The sequence below is a fragment of the Solanum dulcamara genome, chromosome 11 (assembly GCF_947179165.1).
Source record: "Solanum dulcamara chromosome 11, daSolDulc1.2, whole genome shotgun sequence".
Classification (NCBI taxonomy): domain Eukaryota; kingdom Viridiplantae; phylum Streptophyta; class Magnoliopsida; order Solanales; family Solanaceae; genus Solanum; species Solanum dulcamara.
Window position 1 is genome coordinate 29,996,495 of NC_077247.1, and position 17,186 is coordinate 30,013,680.

The 17,186-nt window shown below is 37.4% G+C and overlaps 1 protein-coding gene across 1 annotated transcript; it reads left to right on the forward strand.

Annotated features, from left to right (window-relative positions):
• The first annotated feature begins 10,386 nt into the window (after window positions 1-10,386).
• On the forward strand, window positions 10,387-16,345 carry LOC129874033 (uncharacterized). The gene is made up of 2 exons (XM_055949255.1): window positions 10,387-10,812; window positions 15,464-16,345. The coding sequence occupies exons 1-2, from the start codon at window positions 10,527-10,529 to the stop codon at window positions 15,844-15,846; spliced, it is 669 nt and encodes a 222-aa protein (XP_055805230.1). The 5' UTR covers window positions 10,387-10,526; the 3' UTR covers window positions 15,847-16,345.
• Window positions 16,346-17,186: the final 841 nt, after the last annotated feature.

Consider the following 17,186-nt stretch of genomic DNA (forward strand, 5'->3'; position numbering starts at 1 on the left):
GACACAAAAACTCACCAAATCTATAATCAAGTTCTTAATCTTGATGCCAATTTATATGGAAACACTCATATTTTACAAATTTAAGCCTAGGGTTAAGAGTTAAGACTCAAACTTCCAAATAAGATAGATTTAATGGTGTTCATATAATATAATACACCTACTATTTAATTATATATACCAATATATAAAAACTTAGAGCATAATGTGATGACCACGATAAAAATATTCTTAAACCAAGAATTAATGCATAAACATTGACCTCTAACAACGAATCACTTCTTTAACCCATATTAACCTTTATTATATATATATGATGATTCCTCGTTATTGTCTTATAATTGTCCATGATTGGTCACTCACCTTTGTCCCCTAGATCAAATAAACCATAAATAAATCCAAGTAAACTGCAATTTCCTTCCCATCCACTAGTACACAAATACCATAGGCTCCAATCCATCTAACTAAAGACATCAATTTCTTAAGCACATTGTTGTTATTATTAATTGATAAGAAAAAAATGGAAAGGCCAAGAAAGAGTTCATAGTACCTATTATCTCCATCTTCGATTGCGGCACCCTAGGTATGAAAAAAAATATTGTAACCTCCGTTTACCCCCAATTAATTTTCATAAATATGGGATAAGTGGTATAAAATATTAAATAAATTATCAATTTAGCCTACCAACTAAATTAATTTTCTAAAGTTACCCTCAACTAAATAAGCGGAATTATCAAATTGTCCAAAATAACCATTAAAAATTTATGGACTGAGTCTTTTGTGAAAACAAAAATAGGACTGGTTCTCAAAATGATCTAACGGGTCATTACATTATCCACCACTAAAAAGCATGTTGGTCCTCGAACATAAAGTAAAGGAATATACCTGAAGCCTCAAAGAGATGGGGATATCTACCACGTATATCAGCCTCCGTCTCCCAAGTCGTCTCTCCGACTGAACGATGCTTCCATTGTACCTTTACTGAAGCTATCTCCTTGATCCTAAGCTTACGAACTTACCTATCTAGAATAACTATAGGCTCCTCCTCAAATGTCAGGTCTGGACCCAACTCCACTGAATCGAGTGATAACACATGGGACTCATCCAAAACATACTTCCGGAGCATAGAAACATGAAACACGCTATGCACAACCCATAAGCTAGGTGGTAAGGCCAATTTATAAGCTACCTCTCCAACGCATGCCAAAATCTCAAATGGCATAATTAATTGAGGGCTGAGCTTGCCCTTCCTCCCGAACTGCATCACGCCCTTCATGGGCGACACATAAAGCCAAACATAATCACCCACCATGAACTTCAATAGTCGAACTCTCCGGTTTGCATAACTCTTCTACCTACTCTAGGTTGTCAAGAGTCTACCCTGAATCCTACGAACCTGCTCCATAGTATCTCTAAGCAAGTCTGTGTCTAAAGAGTACATCTCAGTTGAATCAAACCACCCAATAGGAGATCGACACCTCCTACCATACAAAGTCTCAAATGGGGCCATATGGAGACTGAAGTGATAACTGTTATTGTAGGCAAACTTTGCTAGGGACAAGTGTTGATCTCATCTAGCACCAAAATCAATAACACAAGCTCAGAGCATGTCCTCCAATACCTGAATCGTCCACTCAGACTGACTATCGGTTAGTGGGTGAAAAGTTATACTCATATCAAGTCTAGTGCCCAAACCATGCTGTAATGCCTGCCAAAAGTGTGAAGTGAATATTGAACCCCGATCCAAAATGATGGATACTGGGATGCCATGAAGCCGAACGATCTAACTAATATACAATTGGGCTAGCTTATCCGTTGTGTACTTCACCTTAACTGGAATAAAATAGGCGAACTTTGTTAGTCTGTCAACCACCACCCATATAGAATCATAACCACCTACGGTGGGAGGTAAACCCACAACGAAGTCTATGGTGATCATTTCCTACTTCCAAGTGGGGATAGGCATCCTCTGACTCACACCCCTAGGCCGTTGGTGCTCACACTTTACCTGCTAGCAAGTCAAATACTTGGACATGAACTCTACGATCTCCTTTTTCATGCCACACCACTAATAGTGCTGGCACAGATCATGATACATCTTGGACGCTCCCAGATGGATGGAATACCTTGAACAATGAGCCTCTTCCAAAATAAGTCTAGTCAGGTCACCCACCTTAGTCACACAAATTCTGCTGCCAATCCTCAATACGCCTTTTGAATCAAGTATAGCCTCCTTAGCTTCACCTCTTAATACCTTATCTTGAATGATACATAACTTCTCATCCTCAAATTATCTCTCTCGAATCTATTCAATCAAGGAAGAACGTGCCTCCACAAAAGCAAGAACACCATCATCCAGTGAAATCTACAATCGGACAAGGCTATTAGCCAGCCTCTGAATATCTCTAGCCAATGGTCGCTCCTCAACTCGGATCGCGGCAAGACTCACCATACTAGAGGACTTCCTACTCAAGGCATCCGCCACCACATTGACTTTTCCTGGGTGGTACAAGATAGTCATGTCGTAGTTCTTCAACAACTCAATCCATCTGTGTTGCCTCAAGTTTAGATCCCTTTGACTGAATATATACTGAAGACTTCTATGATCGGTGAAGACCTCGTAATGCACACCGTATAGGTAATGACGCCACAACTTAAGCACGAAGACCATGACTACTAACTCCAAATCATGAGTAGGATAGTTTTTCTCATGGGCCTTCAAATGTCTCGAAGCATAGGCAACCACTTTTCCCTTTTACATCAACACTCTACCTAAACCGACACCGGAAGCATCACAGTATACAGTAAAGCCCACACCTTCCTCGTGTAGCATCAAAATAGAAGCCAAAGTCAATAAAGTCTTGAGGCTTTGGAAGCTCACCTCACACTCGTCGGACCAATAAAAATCCATGGCCTTCTGAGTCAATCTAGTCAATAGAGTTGCAATAGTGGAGAAGCCCTGCACGAACCGTCTATAATAATCGGCTAACCCCACAAAACTACGAATCTCAGTAGGAGAAGTAGGCCTTGTCCAACCTCTAACTGCCTCAATCTTAGCTAGATCCACTCTAATCCCCTCTTTGGACACCACATGTCCTAAGAATGTCACAGAATCAAGCCAAAATTCACACTTAGAGAACTTTTCATACAATTTTTCTTCCTTCAACTTCTGAAGTACCAACCTTAAATGGCGGACATGATCTGTTTCAGTCTTAGAATACACCACGATGTCATCAATGAATACTATCACAAAAGAATCCAAGTAAGGGAGAAACACTCCGTTCATCAACTCTATGAATGCTGTAGGGGCGTTGGTCAACCTAAATGACATCACCAAGAACTCGTAGTGACCATAACAAGTCCGAAAAGCTATCTTAGGGATATCTGATGCCCTAATCTTCAACTGATGGTAACCGGACCTCACGTTTATTTTTTGAAAACAATGGCACTTCTTGAAGCTGATCAAATAAATTATCAATACGGAGAAGAGAATACTTGTTTTTACCAGTTACCTTGTTCAACTACCTGTAATCAATACACATCCTCATAGTAGTACCATCTTTCTTTCTTACAAACAGAACTGGTGCACCCCAAGGCGACACACTAGGGAGAATAAACCCCTTACTCAATAAGTCTTTCAACTGATCCTTCAACTCTTTCAATTCAACTGGAGCCATACGATATGGAGGAATAAAAATGGGTTTAGTGTCAGGCTCTAAGTCAATAGCAAAATCAATGTCCCTATCTGGAGGAACACTAGGAAGATCAGTAGGAAATACATCAGAAAACTCCTTAACTACTGGAATAGTCTCCATAGGAGGTGACTCAATACTGGTATCCCGAATAAAGGCCAAATAAGACATACATCCTCTATCAATCAATCTCTGAGCACGAATATATGAGATAACCTTACTGGGATATGAGCCATTAGTACCTTTCCATTCAATCCTTGGGGCACCAGGTATCTCTAAGGTAACAGTTTTAGCATAACAATCGAGAATAGCATGATGGGGAGAAAGCCAATCTATACCCAATATCACATCAAAATCTACCATCCCAAGAATAATTATATCTACCCAAGTATCATACCTGGCCAAGGAAATAAGATAGGATCGATATACTCGATCCACCACTAAGGGCTCACCCACGGGTGTAGAAACATGAACGGGCATAGACATATGATCACATGTCAAATCAAAGTCAGATGCAAAATAGGCAGACACATAGGAAAATATAGACCCTGGATCAAATAATACAGATGCAGATCGATGGCAGACTAGGACAATACTTGTGATAACTGTGTCATAAGCCTCAACCTCGATCTCCCTAGAAAAGCATAACACTGAACTCCCCTACCACTTTCGACCTACCCAATACCTCTACTTTCTCCTTAAGGGACTATATCACCCCCAATACCCCTACCAAGAGTGTGACCACCTCTACTAGTCTGGCCTCTACATCGACCTCTGACTGGCGGCGCTGGTCCTCTAACTGCAACTGAAGAACTAGGTTGGGTTCCTCCTCGACCCTGAGATGTACACTGCCATAAAATATAATACAGATCTCAACAAGTATAGCATGATCTCCAGTGCAAAAACCTCTACAATGAACCTAAAGAACTTGTATAACTACCCCGGCTCACCGGCCTCTACTGTGACCCCTGGTAACTCTGACCTGTACTATAGGACCCATGAGGTGTCTGACCATCCTTAGAAGCCGGCATAGATGCATGAACTGGTCCTCTACACTGGAAGGAACCACCTCCTTTATAGGACCCTCTACCTCCAAATGAGGTACCCGAAAACTGACCATAAGTACGGCCCCTCTTGGGGTCCCCGAACTTCTCTCTCTCTCCATCAAATCCGCCTTCTTAGTGGCACCCACGATGGACTGGAAAGAAGCACCCTCACGGGCGGGTTGAAAAACTATGGTACAAATGGAATAGTTCAGTCCTCGCACAAATCTGCGAATCTGCTCTGTCTTATTAGGAAGGACAACCATGGCATGTTTGGACAACTGGTAGAAATGAGTCTCATACTTAACAATCGTAAGACCCTCCTACCTCAAATTCTCAAACCATAATCGGCTCTCTTCCTTCACACTCCAGGGGATAAAATGGTTATAAAAGGCACTAGCAAACTCATCCCAAATCAACTGGAATGATCTAAATGGCCTAGAACTCAGATACACTCTCCACCACTCTCGAGCTGGCCCACATAACCGAAGTGTAGTATAACAAACTCCGTAAGTCTCAGATAACCCTACTGCCCCCAATAACTCTCGGCACATGGTCAGGAACTCGTGTGCATCCTTAGTCTTCCTACCCTAAAACTGTGGTAGGTCTATTTATTGAACCCTCTCATATAGGTGTTGCTCGTCGTCAGTCAATATGACTATAGGTACACCCTGAACTCCCCCTACTTGTACTTCACCCTTATCAACTCTAGGGCCCACAAGTGGCTAGCCCACAGGTGGCTGGCCTATTGAAACCTGAACAATTGGAATCTGATGCTGCCCTGGGGTCTGCGCTCCTACTCTATCTTGAGAACCCTCGTGTGTACCTATCACCCCCACACTCTAATTAAATCTTTCGAGCACATCCAATACTCGCATCAAAGTGGCCTGAAGCAATGGTGCAGTAGCAAGCTCTGGAGGGACCTGTTCCTCTTTAGCATTAATCTGTGGTTCAAGAGAAGTCTCTCTAGTACGACCTCTAGCTGGTGCCGCTCTTCGGGCATGACCTCTACCTGCCTCCACCCCCGACAATGGCCTCTAGCTTGGCCTCTATCTCTACCCCTAGTTGTGGTCCCAACATCAACCTCGGGGAGTGCCTAACCTCCTCTACCACTAGCCGTAGTTATGGTCCTAGCCATTTGCCAAAAAGGACACGTGAAAATTTAGTACCAACATAAGTAACCACACACAATACAAAATGAAGGAACAAAGGGAATATTTCCTAAAAGTCCTCATAGCCTCTCAAAGATAAGTACAGACGTCTCCATACTGATCCTCAAGACTCTACTTAGATTCGTCTTGTATACACGTGAGACCTATGAACTTGGGACTCTGATACCATTAGTCACAACCCGAATCCGGGTGTGATGACACTCATATCAACCCACCGAGACAAGTCAACCTAATGCCCAATGGAAAGTAGATGCGGAAGAAAAGACATGAATCAAAATTTAACTTAATTGAAAACACGTAAAACAAACTCAAAATACCCCAAGATTGGTTGTCACATGTACAAGCCACTAATATATTACTGAAGTACAAAAAGAAATATAGTCACAATGTCTTTGTCTCTAAAATAAGACTAAAACATAATAAAAGAGTAAGAGTTGTCCGCTAGATGGATGTAACAGCTACCTCAACACTCAAAATGATATCCTTGGATGTGGTGGAAAACACTAGGAGATCAAGAAGGCCCGGAATCACAACCTACACAAGTGTAGAAGTAAGGAGTGAGTACCAAACAACACAGTACTCAGAAAATTGAATAACTAAAACTAAGCAAAGCTCAATAGATACAAGTACTCCTGTCATCCCAACAGAACCTTCTTAACTACAACCTGCATAAAATCAACCCAACTCTATACTCTACACAATAATAATAATATAGTCCACGAATACTCATCAGTAGTCTCATCAAATGAATCATATGAAGTCAAGTTTAACATATACATAGAAATAAGTGGTAAACACGAACTTTACAAATATCAACAAAATGCGATGTAATGCAATGAGATGATGCATGTCAGTCCTATCGGTACACATCCGCTGAATTACATTCCAGAACCCATGGGGGACATTTCTGTCCATGTTACCTGCCACAGAGCGTGTGGCCCATCGCCTCAATATACGTATGCTTCCACGGAGCGTGTGGCCTGACTCCTTTATTTCATAATACTTGTCACAGAGCGTGTTGCCCGACCTCTTTGTTTCATATCATTTTCAGTCTTAGTATAGTATGTTAAAACCCATGCAATCAATTCATGTTCATATGATTCACGATAATAACATGACAACAACAATAATTTTTCTATCTCGTATCAACATAGTCATTTCACATGTCCAAAATAAATTCATAATCTCATCACATCAATTCCACCAATACATGTTATTAGATCGTCATTTTATACCCCTATCTCTATTTTTAAGGCCAATCATACAATCAATAACCCAGTCCAATTCTCATTACTTCTCAGTGTACATAACAAGGAAATACAAGCATCTACAAGCTTAAACTGAGGTTTAGAAATTTACTTGCCTCAAATTATCAAGCAATTACTCCGGGACTTGAGCCTTCCCTTTTCGTTGGGCCTCCAAATCAACGTAATCTAGTCAAATAAATAATCACAATAATATTTCGAAACTAACAAAACCCAGTTTACTATATGTCTAGCTTAGACACAAAAACTCACCCAAATCTATAATCAAATTTCTAATCTTGATGCCAATTTTTATGGCAACACTCATATTTTACAAATTTCAAGCATAAAAATATTCTTAAACCAAGAATTAATGCATAAACATTGACCTCTAACAACGAATCACTTCTTTAACCCATATTAACCTTTATTATATATATATGATGATTCCTCGTTATTGTCTTATAATTGTCCATGATTGATCACTCACCTTTGTCCCCTAGATCAAATAAACCATAAATAAATCCAAGTAAACTGCAATTTCCTTTCCATCCACTAGTACACAAATACCATAGGCTCCAATCCATCTAACTAAAGACATCAATTTCTTAAGCACATTGTTGTTATTATTAATTGATAAGAAAAAAATGGAAAGGCCAAGAAAGAGTTCATAGTACCTATTATCTCCATCTTCGATTGCGGCACCCTAGGTATGAAAAAAAATGTTGTAACCTCCGTTTACCCCCAATTAATTTTCATAAATATGGGATAAGTGGTATAGAATATTAAATAAATTATCAATTTAGCACACCAACTAAATTAATTTTCAAAATTTACCCCTCAACTAAATAAGCGGAATTATCAAATTATCCACAATAACCATTAAAAATTTATGGACTGAGTCTTTTGTGAAAAAAAATATGACTGGTTCTCAAAATGTCCTAACGGGTCATTACAAACTCGCATTAATCTTAGAGATAATTTGTCATGTTCAAGGCATCTTCCTGGCTTAGAAATAGATCAAAAATCCACACTTCGCCTACCTCTCCCTCAGAGCAAGCAAAGAGTTATGCTTTCATTTCTTTGTTGAGATTGAAAGATCTTTTTATTCAGCTTGAATTACGATTGAAAACTCTCCGAAATTCCGGTAACTTCTTATCTCTAGGTAGGTGGTCTTGGCTAAAGGAGCCTGCTTTGGTGACCCTACGAGGAAGAGTTGCTCATTAAAGTTAGCTTCAAACTTTTGGTAACCGCTTATCCCAAGGTAGGTGGGCTTTAATAATTCAAAAATGAAAGGGTTGGTTAAGAACTATTGACTGACTCTTCCATTGCTACATGAACCATCCGCTCTTCCTTAAGGTCATTTGTAACCACTTTAAGGCTGTTTATTGACATATGTCACTTATTCATCTCTGCCTCGCTGTGGGTCAACAGAGAACAACAACCATCCATTGCGAGAGAGATCCCAATTTCGGATATGTTGTAGAACAACCCGTCCCTTGAACATGGAGTCCTTGCTCTATCCCCCTTTGATTTTGGTCGATCCCATTTTTAGAAATAATCGATTTCTATTTTGAAATCGATGAATTCCAAAACACTATTTCAGACCTCCTCCCAGTGAAGACGAAACAAGAGTCAAAGGGAATAACACAAGAGTTAAAGGGAAACAACAATCTAACTTTAGTACCAGGAGTTTGAATCCGTTTACAATTTGACTATTGTTGTCTGTTGAACAATTGAACTGTTTCCACTCTTTTTCTGTTCAACATTTTTCTTTGCTCTTTCTTTAATTTAATCTAATGGACGTTTCTACCATTTGATATAATTTTATTCCAAACCAGAACTGTAAACAATAAATTTTTGAGCCGAGAAAAATAAATAATCAAGACCGGAAAATTGGAATAACAAAAAGTAATATTTGATTTCAAAATGTAGTGTGTGTTACAATCTCTATGATAATCCTCTGATTCTTTAAATAATATGGAATATGTTGAACTTGAATTTGATTTAGAGTCAAGGGCTCGAATAGCTTGATCTTGAATCTTCGTCTTTAAATTTGGATTTGAATTATTCGTCACGAATACTTGTACGGTTATGATGAATAATAAATATGAAAAAGTAACTTGATCTTGAACTTCTTGATATTTTTCTTCGTTTTTGATCTTGAGCTTGAACTTGAATTTGATTACTTGAACTTTTTAGCTTTGTAGAAAATTTACAGCCTTTGATCCACGAGCTCTCTTCTTGCTTCTTGTTCTTTTTTCACCCTCCTCTGACAATAATAAGGACCCCTATTTATAGTTGTAGGGAGTGGTATGAGGGTGTGATTTGATTGGTTGGTTTGAACTGACCAATCAAATTCCTTTGGTGAAGAGCTTTAATTTGATTGGTCAGAACATGTCGCATATATACGTGACATTATTCTAGTGGCCCATTTAATTTGACTTAGATTGACACATAACTTTAACACATGACATGATTTTAGTGGCTTATTTAATTTGACTTGAATTGCCACATAATTTTGGTACATGACATGATTCTAATGGCTCATTTAATTTGACTTGGATTGCCATATAACTTTGACACGCGGTGTCATTTTAGTGGCTCATTTAATTTGACTTGGATTACCACAAAACTTTGACACATGGTGTGCTTTTAGTGGATCATTTATTTGACTTGGATTGCCACCTCATTTAGACTATTTTCTTGAGTTTAATATAGTTCAAATTAATTTACGAATTTAAATTCAATATAATTTTAATATTTACAAACTAATAAATGACTTATTTTAGGAATTTAAAGTTTTTCTATTCAAAAAAAGTAAAGCAATCACATGTACAACGCATTGATGGGCCTCATTTACAAGTCAGTTTAGGCTTATATTATATTTCCTGTCACATATTAATTGTCAAGGTTAGTAAATTAATTTTATTATGTATATTTTAAAATTCAGAATTCGACTATAATATTTTATATAAATTAATTTTAAGATAATATGAAAAATAATGATAAATTTTTCTTAATTTACTAAAATAAATAAATAAAGTTATTTTTGATACATAAGTCAAACAAAATAAAAATAACTAAAGAAGGGGTTTGGATTAGCCTCGCGTTAGTCCACCAACCAAGAAGACCAAAAAAGAAAAAAGATTTTGTTAATACCAAATTTACATTTGTGAAAAGTCGAGGGACCTGAGTGTAATTAAGAGTCCTATACAAATATGCAATTGAAGATACAAAAACCTCTCCAAATCATATTCTGCTGCTTCTCGTTTTCTTCTTCTTTCTTTTCTTCTCAGCTGTGAGCACTCAACAATCTCCTGCTCTTAATACATCTGAAATCTCGACCGTTAAGAGGAAGATAAATCGATTAGAATTATGATTCAGTTACTGTTCACTTTGATTTTTTCTGAAATGGCACTAATCGTGATCTTCGTCTTCAAGACGCCATTAAGGAAGCTTGTTATAATGGGGCTTGATAGGGTGAAGAGAGGACGCGGACCAATCATTGTGAAAACAGTTGCTGGAACTGTCTTCGTGGTTATGATGTCTACTATCTACAGTGTTGCATCGATCCACTCGCGGTGGGTCGATGAAGGTGGTGATATTACTCCAACTGATCAGATTCTTTTTGCTCAACATCTTCTAGAAGCTTCACTTATGGGTATCTCAACTCTCATCTTCTGATATTGACTTGTGTATCCGATGTAATTAGACTACTTCCAATTATACTACTTACTTCCCCCCAATTTTCGAGGGGCAAAGACTCAAAAGGACCACAATTTTTTTCAAATATTCGAAGTTATTAATTATTTTGATTTATAGTTTTTTTTTTCAAATATGTAAATTTTATTTCTCAAAACTTAGTTTCTAATTCGAATTAATGGTCAAAACAAAAGATTAGACTCGAGAAATCCAGAAGCGCCACAATTTGACAGAGGGAGTACTAGTATTTATGAAACTTATGGATGTAAATTTTTTAATTAATTAATAAATGAATAAATTTATATAAAATATGTGCGCGTGGACTGGTGCTAGTAGAGGCAGATTCCGGATTCAGAGGTAGTAGGTACAGCTCCCTCTCAATGTACATACAGATTCCCAAATGTTCCTTCAAATTTGTTCTATGCATTTACTATATAGTTTGAGGCCTCATTTGTTTTGTTTATACTTAATGAAGATCTAAATCTGAACAGTTCAGACCTTGGGCCATTAAGTGAATTTTTTCATATTAAGATTTGGACAATTATTTGGTCTAAATAAGTCGTGATCATTAAGATTTTGAACAAAGTCTTAATATTATTGAGAGATATTTTTGTGTGCATAATTTTTATCACCACTCTATCCACAATCACCAGCCACCACCTTTGTCATCTCAACACCACCACCTCTGCCGTCACAACTATCATTGGCAACCATTATTGTCGGGTGCTACGTCATTATTATATTCACTGCTGCCATTACTGCCTCCGCCACCACTATCAACCATTACCACCACCGTGGTCAATTCCTATTACCAACCACCTCCATCATCTCAACTAGCACAACGACCAACTACCCCCAACACCATCGTCAACCACCACTACCAATTGCTATCATCGTGCCAGTCATTGCAAGACTAACCAACTCCACTATCACAACCACCACTACCAACTGCCACCATCGCGTTACTCACTACAATATTAACTGCCTCCACCATCACAACTACCACCACCACCATCATCACATCACTACCAACTTCCATCATCGCCGCTACTCACTATAACACCAACCATTTCTACCATCACAACTATCACCATACTAGTCATTAATACTAACTGTCATCACCACCACCACTACAAATCATCTCTACCATCACTAATGAACATTAATTTACATTCTTTATATCAAATAATGATTTATTTTATTGAATTTGTATTTGTCTTATATTTTAATTACTTTTTCTTCAAATTGTATATTTATTATGTTTATAAATAAATAAATTATGCACATTCAAATGTTAAAAAATAAATAGTCTTAATCATTCAGTATTCAGTATTCTGATGTAGAAACAACATCTTCATAATTTAAATATGCATTCAGATTCAAATGTCTTAATCTTAATGCAAATAAATGGGGCCCGAGTCTGAGATAGTAGTGTGCAATGTTTTGAAGTATAAAAAAGCAATAAGGTCCATGGGTTTGAAGAGAATAGGGTGAAGCAAAGTGCATGCTTCTTTGAAGTGCAACACACAGTTTACAGAAAATTAAAAATACCATAAAGATATAATCGAACTCCTCAAAAGTTGATATTTAGAGAACTATCCTCTTCTCGTTGGGATCACTTTTTTGCATCAGCATTGGAAGCGTACGCTTCTCTAAAGCGTATGGCTTCACGCATGAAACTATAACTCCTAAATTCACATTGCTTCATCAATTTATGCAATGAAAGAATGCCTTTGATAACACATGCCGTGCACGTGCATCCACTGCTTGTATGCTGGATCAGCTCTCCAGCATAAAAATAGTGGGTTCACTTGCACTACCATCTCAGTCTCAAACTATATACATACATACATATATATTAGATATACACACACAGATGTATGTAGAAATGCATCTACCTACACAATAAACCTTCCTCTTGTTCTGTTTTTTGAAATTCAATTGCCTCTTCTAAGATTCTTTTCTTTTCCTTATGTTTTCTGGTACATCTATTTTGCTGCATTTATAAACTGCAAAACTATCCTCTTCCCTTATCCCTGCAACTTTTTAACTGAGTGATTTGAATTATTGTTCATAGGAATACTGCTTCTGAATTATGAGTAAATCTGTGGTTTACTTGGAATTACAGCTTTTATAGTTTATTTATTCATGGCCAAGCTTACACCTTTTATTTCATTTTGTATATAGTCTATACTAATTAAGGTCTAATTGATCTGAATACTGTTAACTTCTTCGGCTTGATAGCTTAAGTGTCAAATTAAAGTTCGATTCTCTAGTTCTTTTTGAGAACCTTACTATATGATAGTGGTTCTATTCCGTTCTCTCTAAACAATGTTTTGTTACTTTTGATAAATGACATACTTATGAGTAGTTCATGACCGGTGTGTGTATCAATGTCTGAATGGGGCATGCTAAAAACTTTAAATGCTCGTGCCACACTTCTTTTTGCACAAGAACTGTTGTCGTTCTTATTGTCATCTGCTATATGACATCATTTGATCTTCACTTCTTTAAGCATAACGGTGTTAGAAAAACTATTAACAATGCATAGCTTTAGTGCTCTTAAAAAAGGACATAGCTTTAGTGCTCTTAAAAAAGGATGAAATCTCAATACCTCATTTATTTTGATAAAACCGTAGTGCGGGTTAGAATGGAATGGTGGAGGTCTTGCCTTATACAGTCAACTTTGTAAACTTATGCATGGTTTTCTCCACCTGTGGCATCTGGCTATAGGCCAGTCAGTGCACATTGTGAATACTAGATAAAAACTTACTTCCTTTATCCCATTTTATGTTCAACACTTCCCTTTCTTTTTGTTTGTCCCAAAGAATGACACCTTTTCCTTTTTAGAAACTATTTAAGCTTGATGATGGGATTTTTTGGGATTCACTTTATATAAAATTTCATTCCTTTATACGGGGAGACAGAGTAAAAAGACATCTAAACCTCTCACCACCACTCATTTAAAAGAGAACTTTGGTTCTTTTCATATATTTGGCTTATAAGTAAAAGTATTCTTTATATTCTTAAACTCCCTGCCTAGGAAAACACCTTAATGGAGGGAGTACTATGTGGGTGCTGTAGTTGAATTTGAACTTGCCAGGTGAATATGCTCTGGCTTTACTTTCTGCTTCCTCTACAAATGACTTCCGGCCAAAAGTTGATATCTTAGCCGTAGAAGGGTGTACTGAAATAATGATCTTTGGATTATACTCACTTGATAAAATTCTATATGATCTGTCTTCACTGTCTGCATCTCAGCCACTCTCCTTCACTTTGATTCTTTTTTTCTTTCTTCTTTTTGGGGAGGGGTTGATCTATATCTGTGATAGCCTTATCGGTTGCTTTTGGTATTTAATTATATGTTATACGTTTGTAAACAATAATTTATTTTATTATTCTTCACAAAGATTAAATTTAAAAGTTTTATAATTAAAATATCATGTTGATGTGAGTCCTAACTGCAGCTTACTAAAAATGTTTTGAAAAGTGCACCAGATAGGAATCAAACTTGAGTCTTTGAGTGTAAAACTTGACCCTTCACCACTGGCACCTTTTGGTCTATTGATACTCCGGGTGGCATGATTATTATTTATTCTGTTCTTATACATATATTTACGTATATATACAAAGTCTCAAGCGTTCGGGTGGCGTGGCACCCCCACTCTTCTACATAGACCCGCACCTGCTGCTAGCCCCCTTTTAGAGTGATGCCCATAAAGAGAGTTATGTTATTGTGGAGTGGTTATATGGTTGTTTAACAAATAAGAGTAATGCTCGATTCTTCCCTTGGTTTGGTTTTGAAAGTTTTCAATCAAAAGGAATAAAAGTTAAGACTAGGAAGAATCTCAAGAAATGGGCCACTAGGGCTTTGATCTAGTGGTAAGAGCGTAACATATAATGTGTGGGTTAGGCTCATGTTATGAGTTTGAGCGTGCCGCAGACTGAAGTTTCGTATTTAAGTGGGGAAGGGTAGAGGGGCAAGCCCATTATCCATTGAATTTCAAACCATGTGCCACTGGCCCTCGTGGATTTATTGGTTATCAAAAAGAAAATCATTAAGGGAAATGCTCATGGATCAAAGAAAGAAAAAAATTGGAAGAATATTCCTGCATGGACGTAGTTTTGTGCAAGCTATTGATTCTTTTCAAGTCATCTTGTAACTATGATGCATAAATGTTACTAATGATGGCTATGCTTCCATGTTTACTGCTATGAGATGTGAAAGGAGCTATCAAGTGATACTGATTCTCTTTTTCCCACATAGTAATGTTAAGTATATTTAGATGTGTGTTACCAAGTACTTGTAGTGGTTCACAAGTTCTTTCTCACTTGCAATCAACTTGATATCTTTTCCTTTTGAGGTTTCTCTACAGCCTGGTCTCATAGTAAATTTGAAGTTATTTACTAGAGAATTTGCTTAGTATTTATGGATTAATGCTAGCAATTGTTTGTCATGTATAAAATTATACCTTTCTAGGCCTTTTTTGGCGTGTCATAGAAAGACATCCGACTTGAGGGAGATCTATTGCACTTTATCCCTGTCTTCTGTTCCCAGTTTCTTTTGGTGTTTTTCGACTTCTGGATTTCACAATTAACCTTTTGTGCAGGATTCTCCCTCTTCCTCGCCTTTATGATAGATAGACTACACCATTATATAAGAGAACTTAGTATGAGGAGGAAAACCATGGAAGCTGTGAAAAAGCAAAACAGAGCCTTTGAGGATGGAAAGAGTGGGGCTTCAGAGGAGATCAAAACTTTGGAGGGAGAGGCAAGTGCATTGCGTGGAAAAATTAGGCAGCTGGAATCAGAACTGGAGGAGAAGACCAAAGAAGAAATCAGAGCTGAAGCCAATGCAGGTGCTCTAAAAAAGCAGTCAGAAGGATTTCTTCTTGAATATGACCGCTTACTTGAGGAAAACCAAAATCTTCGTTCTCAATTGCAATCACTGGATCGTACATTGTCACGTTCTGATAGCAAGAAGGTTTCATAAAGAACCATGTCCCAGCCCTGTGAAAAGACCTGCAATTTATGTGATGATTTTGTCAATACCTTTGTATCGTCTCTGCTCAAAAGCTGGATGACAAAGTGTGGGAATGCAGAGCTCCGAGAGTGTTTGTCATTTTACTCTATCATAGTCGTCATGTCCTAAAGAATTCTTCTATGCAAAAGGGTTTAACATTATGAATACTAGAATTTTCTTCTTTCAACATCTAGTCTACTCTATCATCAGGAAATGTGATCTACCTCTGCTGTCATTGCCAACTTCGTCCACTAAGACCGCTTTCCAGAAAGTACCCGTTAATTTGGTGATGACATTTCTGTAGCATTATTAAACTTTTTAAGAGGCACTTTGCCCCTTTTTGTTGAATTCTCTCTCCATTGTATTTTAACTGTCACTTTAGCCAAAAAAAGTTGTCCTAAATTGTCATTTTAGGAATCCAAGACTATAATTGACAATTGATTTCAATTAGACAAGTACTTTCTCTGTCCACTTTTACTTGTTCTCTACTACAAAAAGATGTTCATTTTTATGTTACACAAATTCGCTGAAGTTGGACAGAAACAATTATGTCCTGTGGGGTCCCAAATCCTTCCAACCTTACGAGGTTATGTTGATGGAACTTATAATTGTCCATCAAACTCGTCGACAAGATCAACTTCTATTGAGTTGGCTACTCTCTTCTCTCTCAGGATAGGTTGTTAGTTGTGCTAATTCTAAGGAGGGGTGGCAGACTTTAGAGACCGTGTTCGCATCTCAATCCAAGGCGAGGTTGATGCAATTGCGCCTTCAATTTCAGACGACTAAGAAGGGCATGATAACTATGATAAATTACTTGAAATCAATTGATGATGATTGTTATATTGCTCAACCTAATGTCGTGATTGATCCTATCTGATGTTTAAAACTGATTAAATCAGATCATGATTGGTAATGGAGAAGGTTTGTCTCTTTCTCATATTGGTGAATCAAAATTGATGTCCTCTTCACAGTACTTTAATCTTAAAAATATTATATATGTACCTAAGATTACCAAGAATTTATTGCTGACAATAATATTTATTTCGAGTTTTACCCCTGTTTTTGTGTTGTGAAGGATCAAACAACGGGGAAGGTGCTACTGGACGGAAAACTTGAAAATGGCCTCTAAAAATGCGATCCCATTGCATTTCTATGACAATTAATCTATTTGAATAGTTGTTTCTCGATTATAAAAAAGGGGTTTCATAGGAAAAACCAAGGTACCTTTTCATTTTCTGCAAATTAAAAAAGAACATACACTTATTCTTTTCTTCTCCTTCTTCCTTCTCCAATTCTTGTAAAGTTTCAAG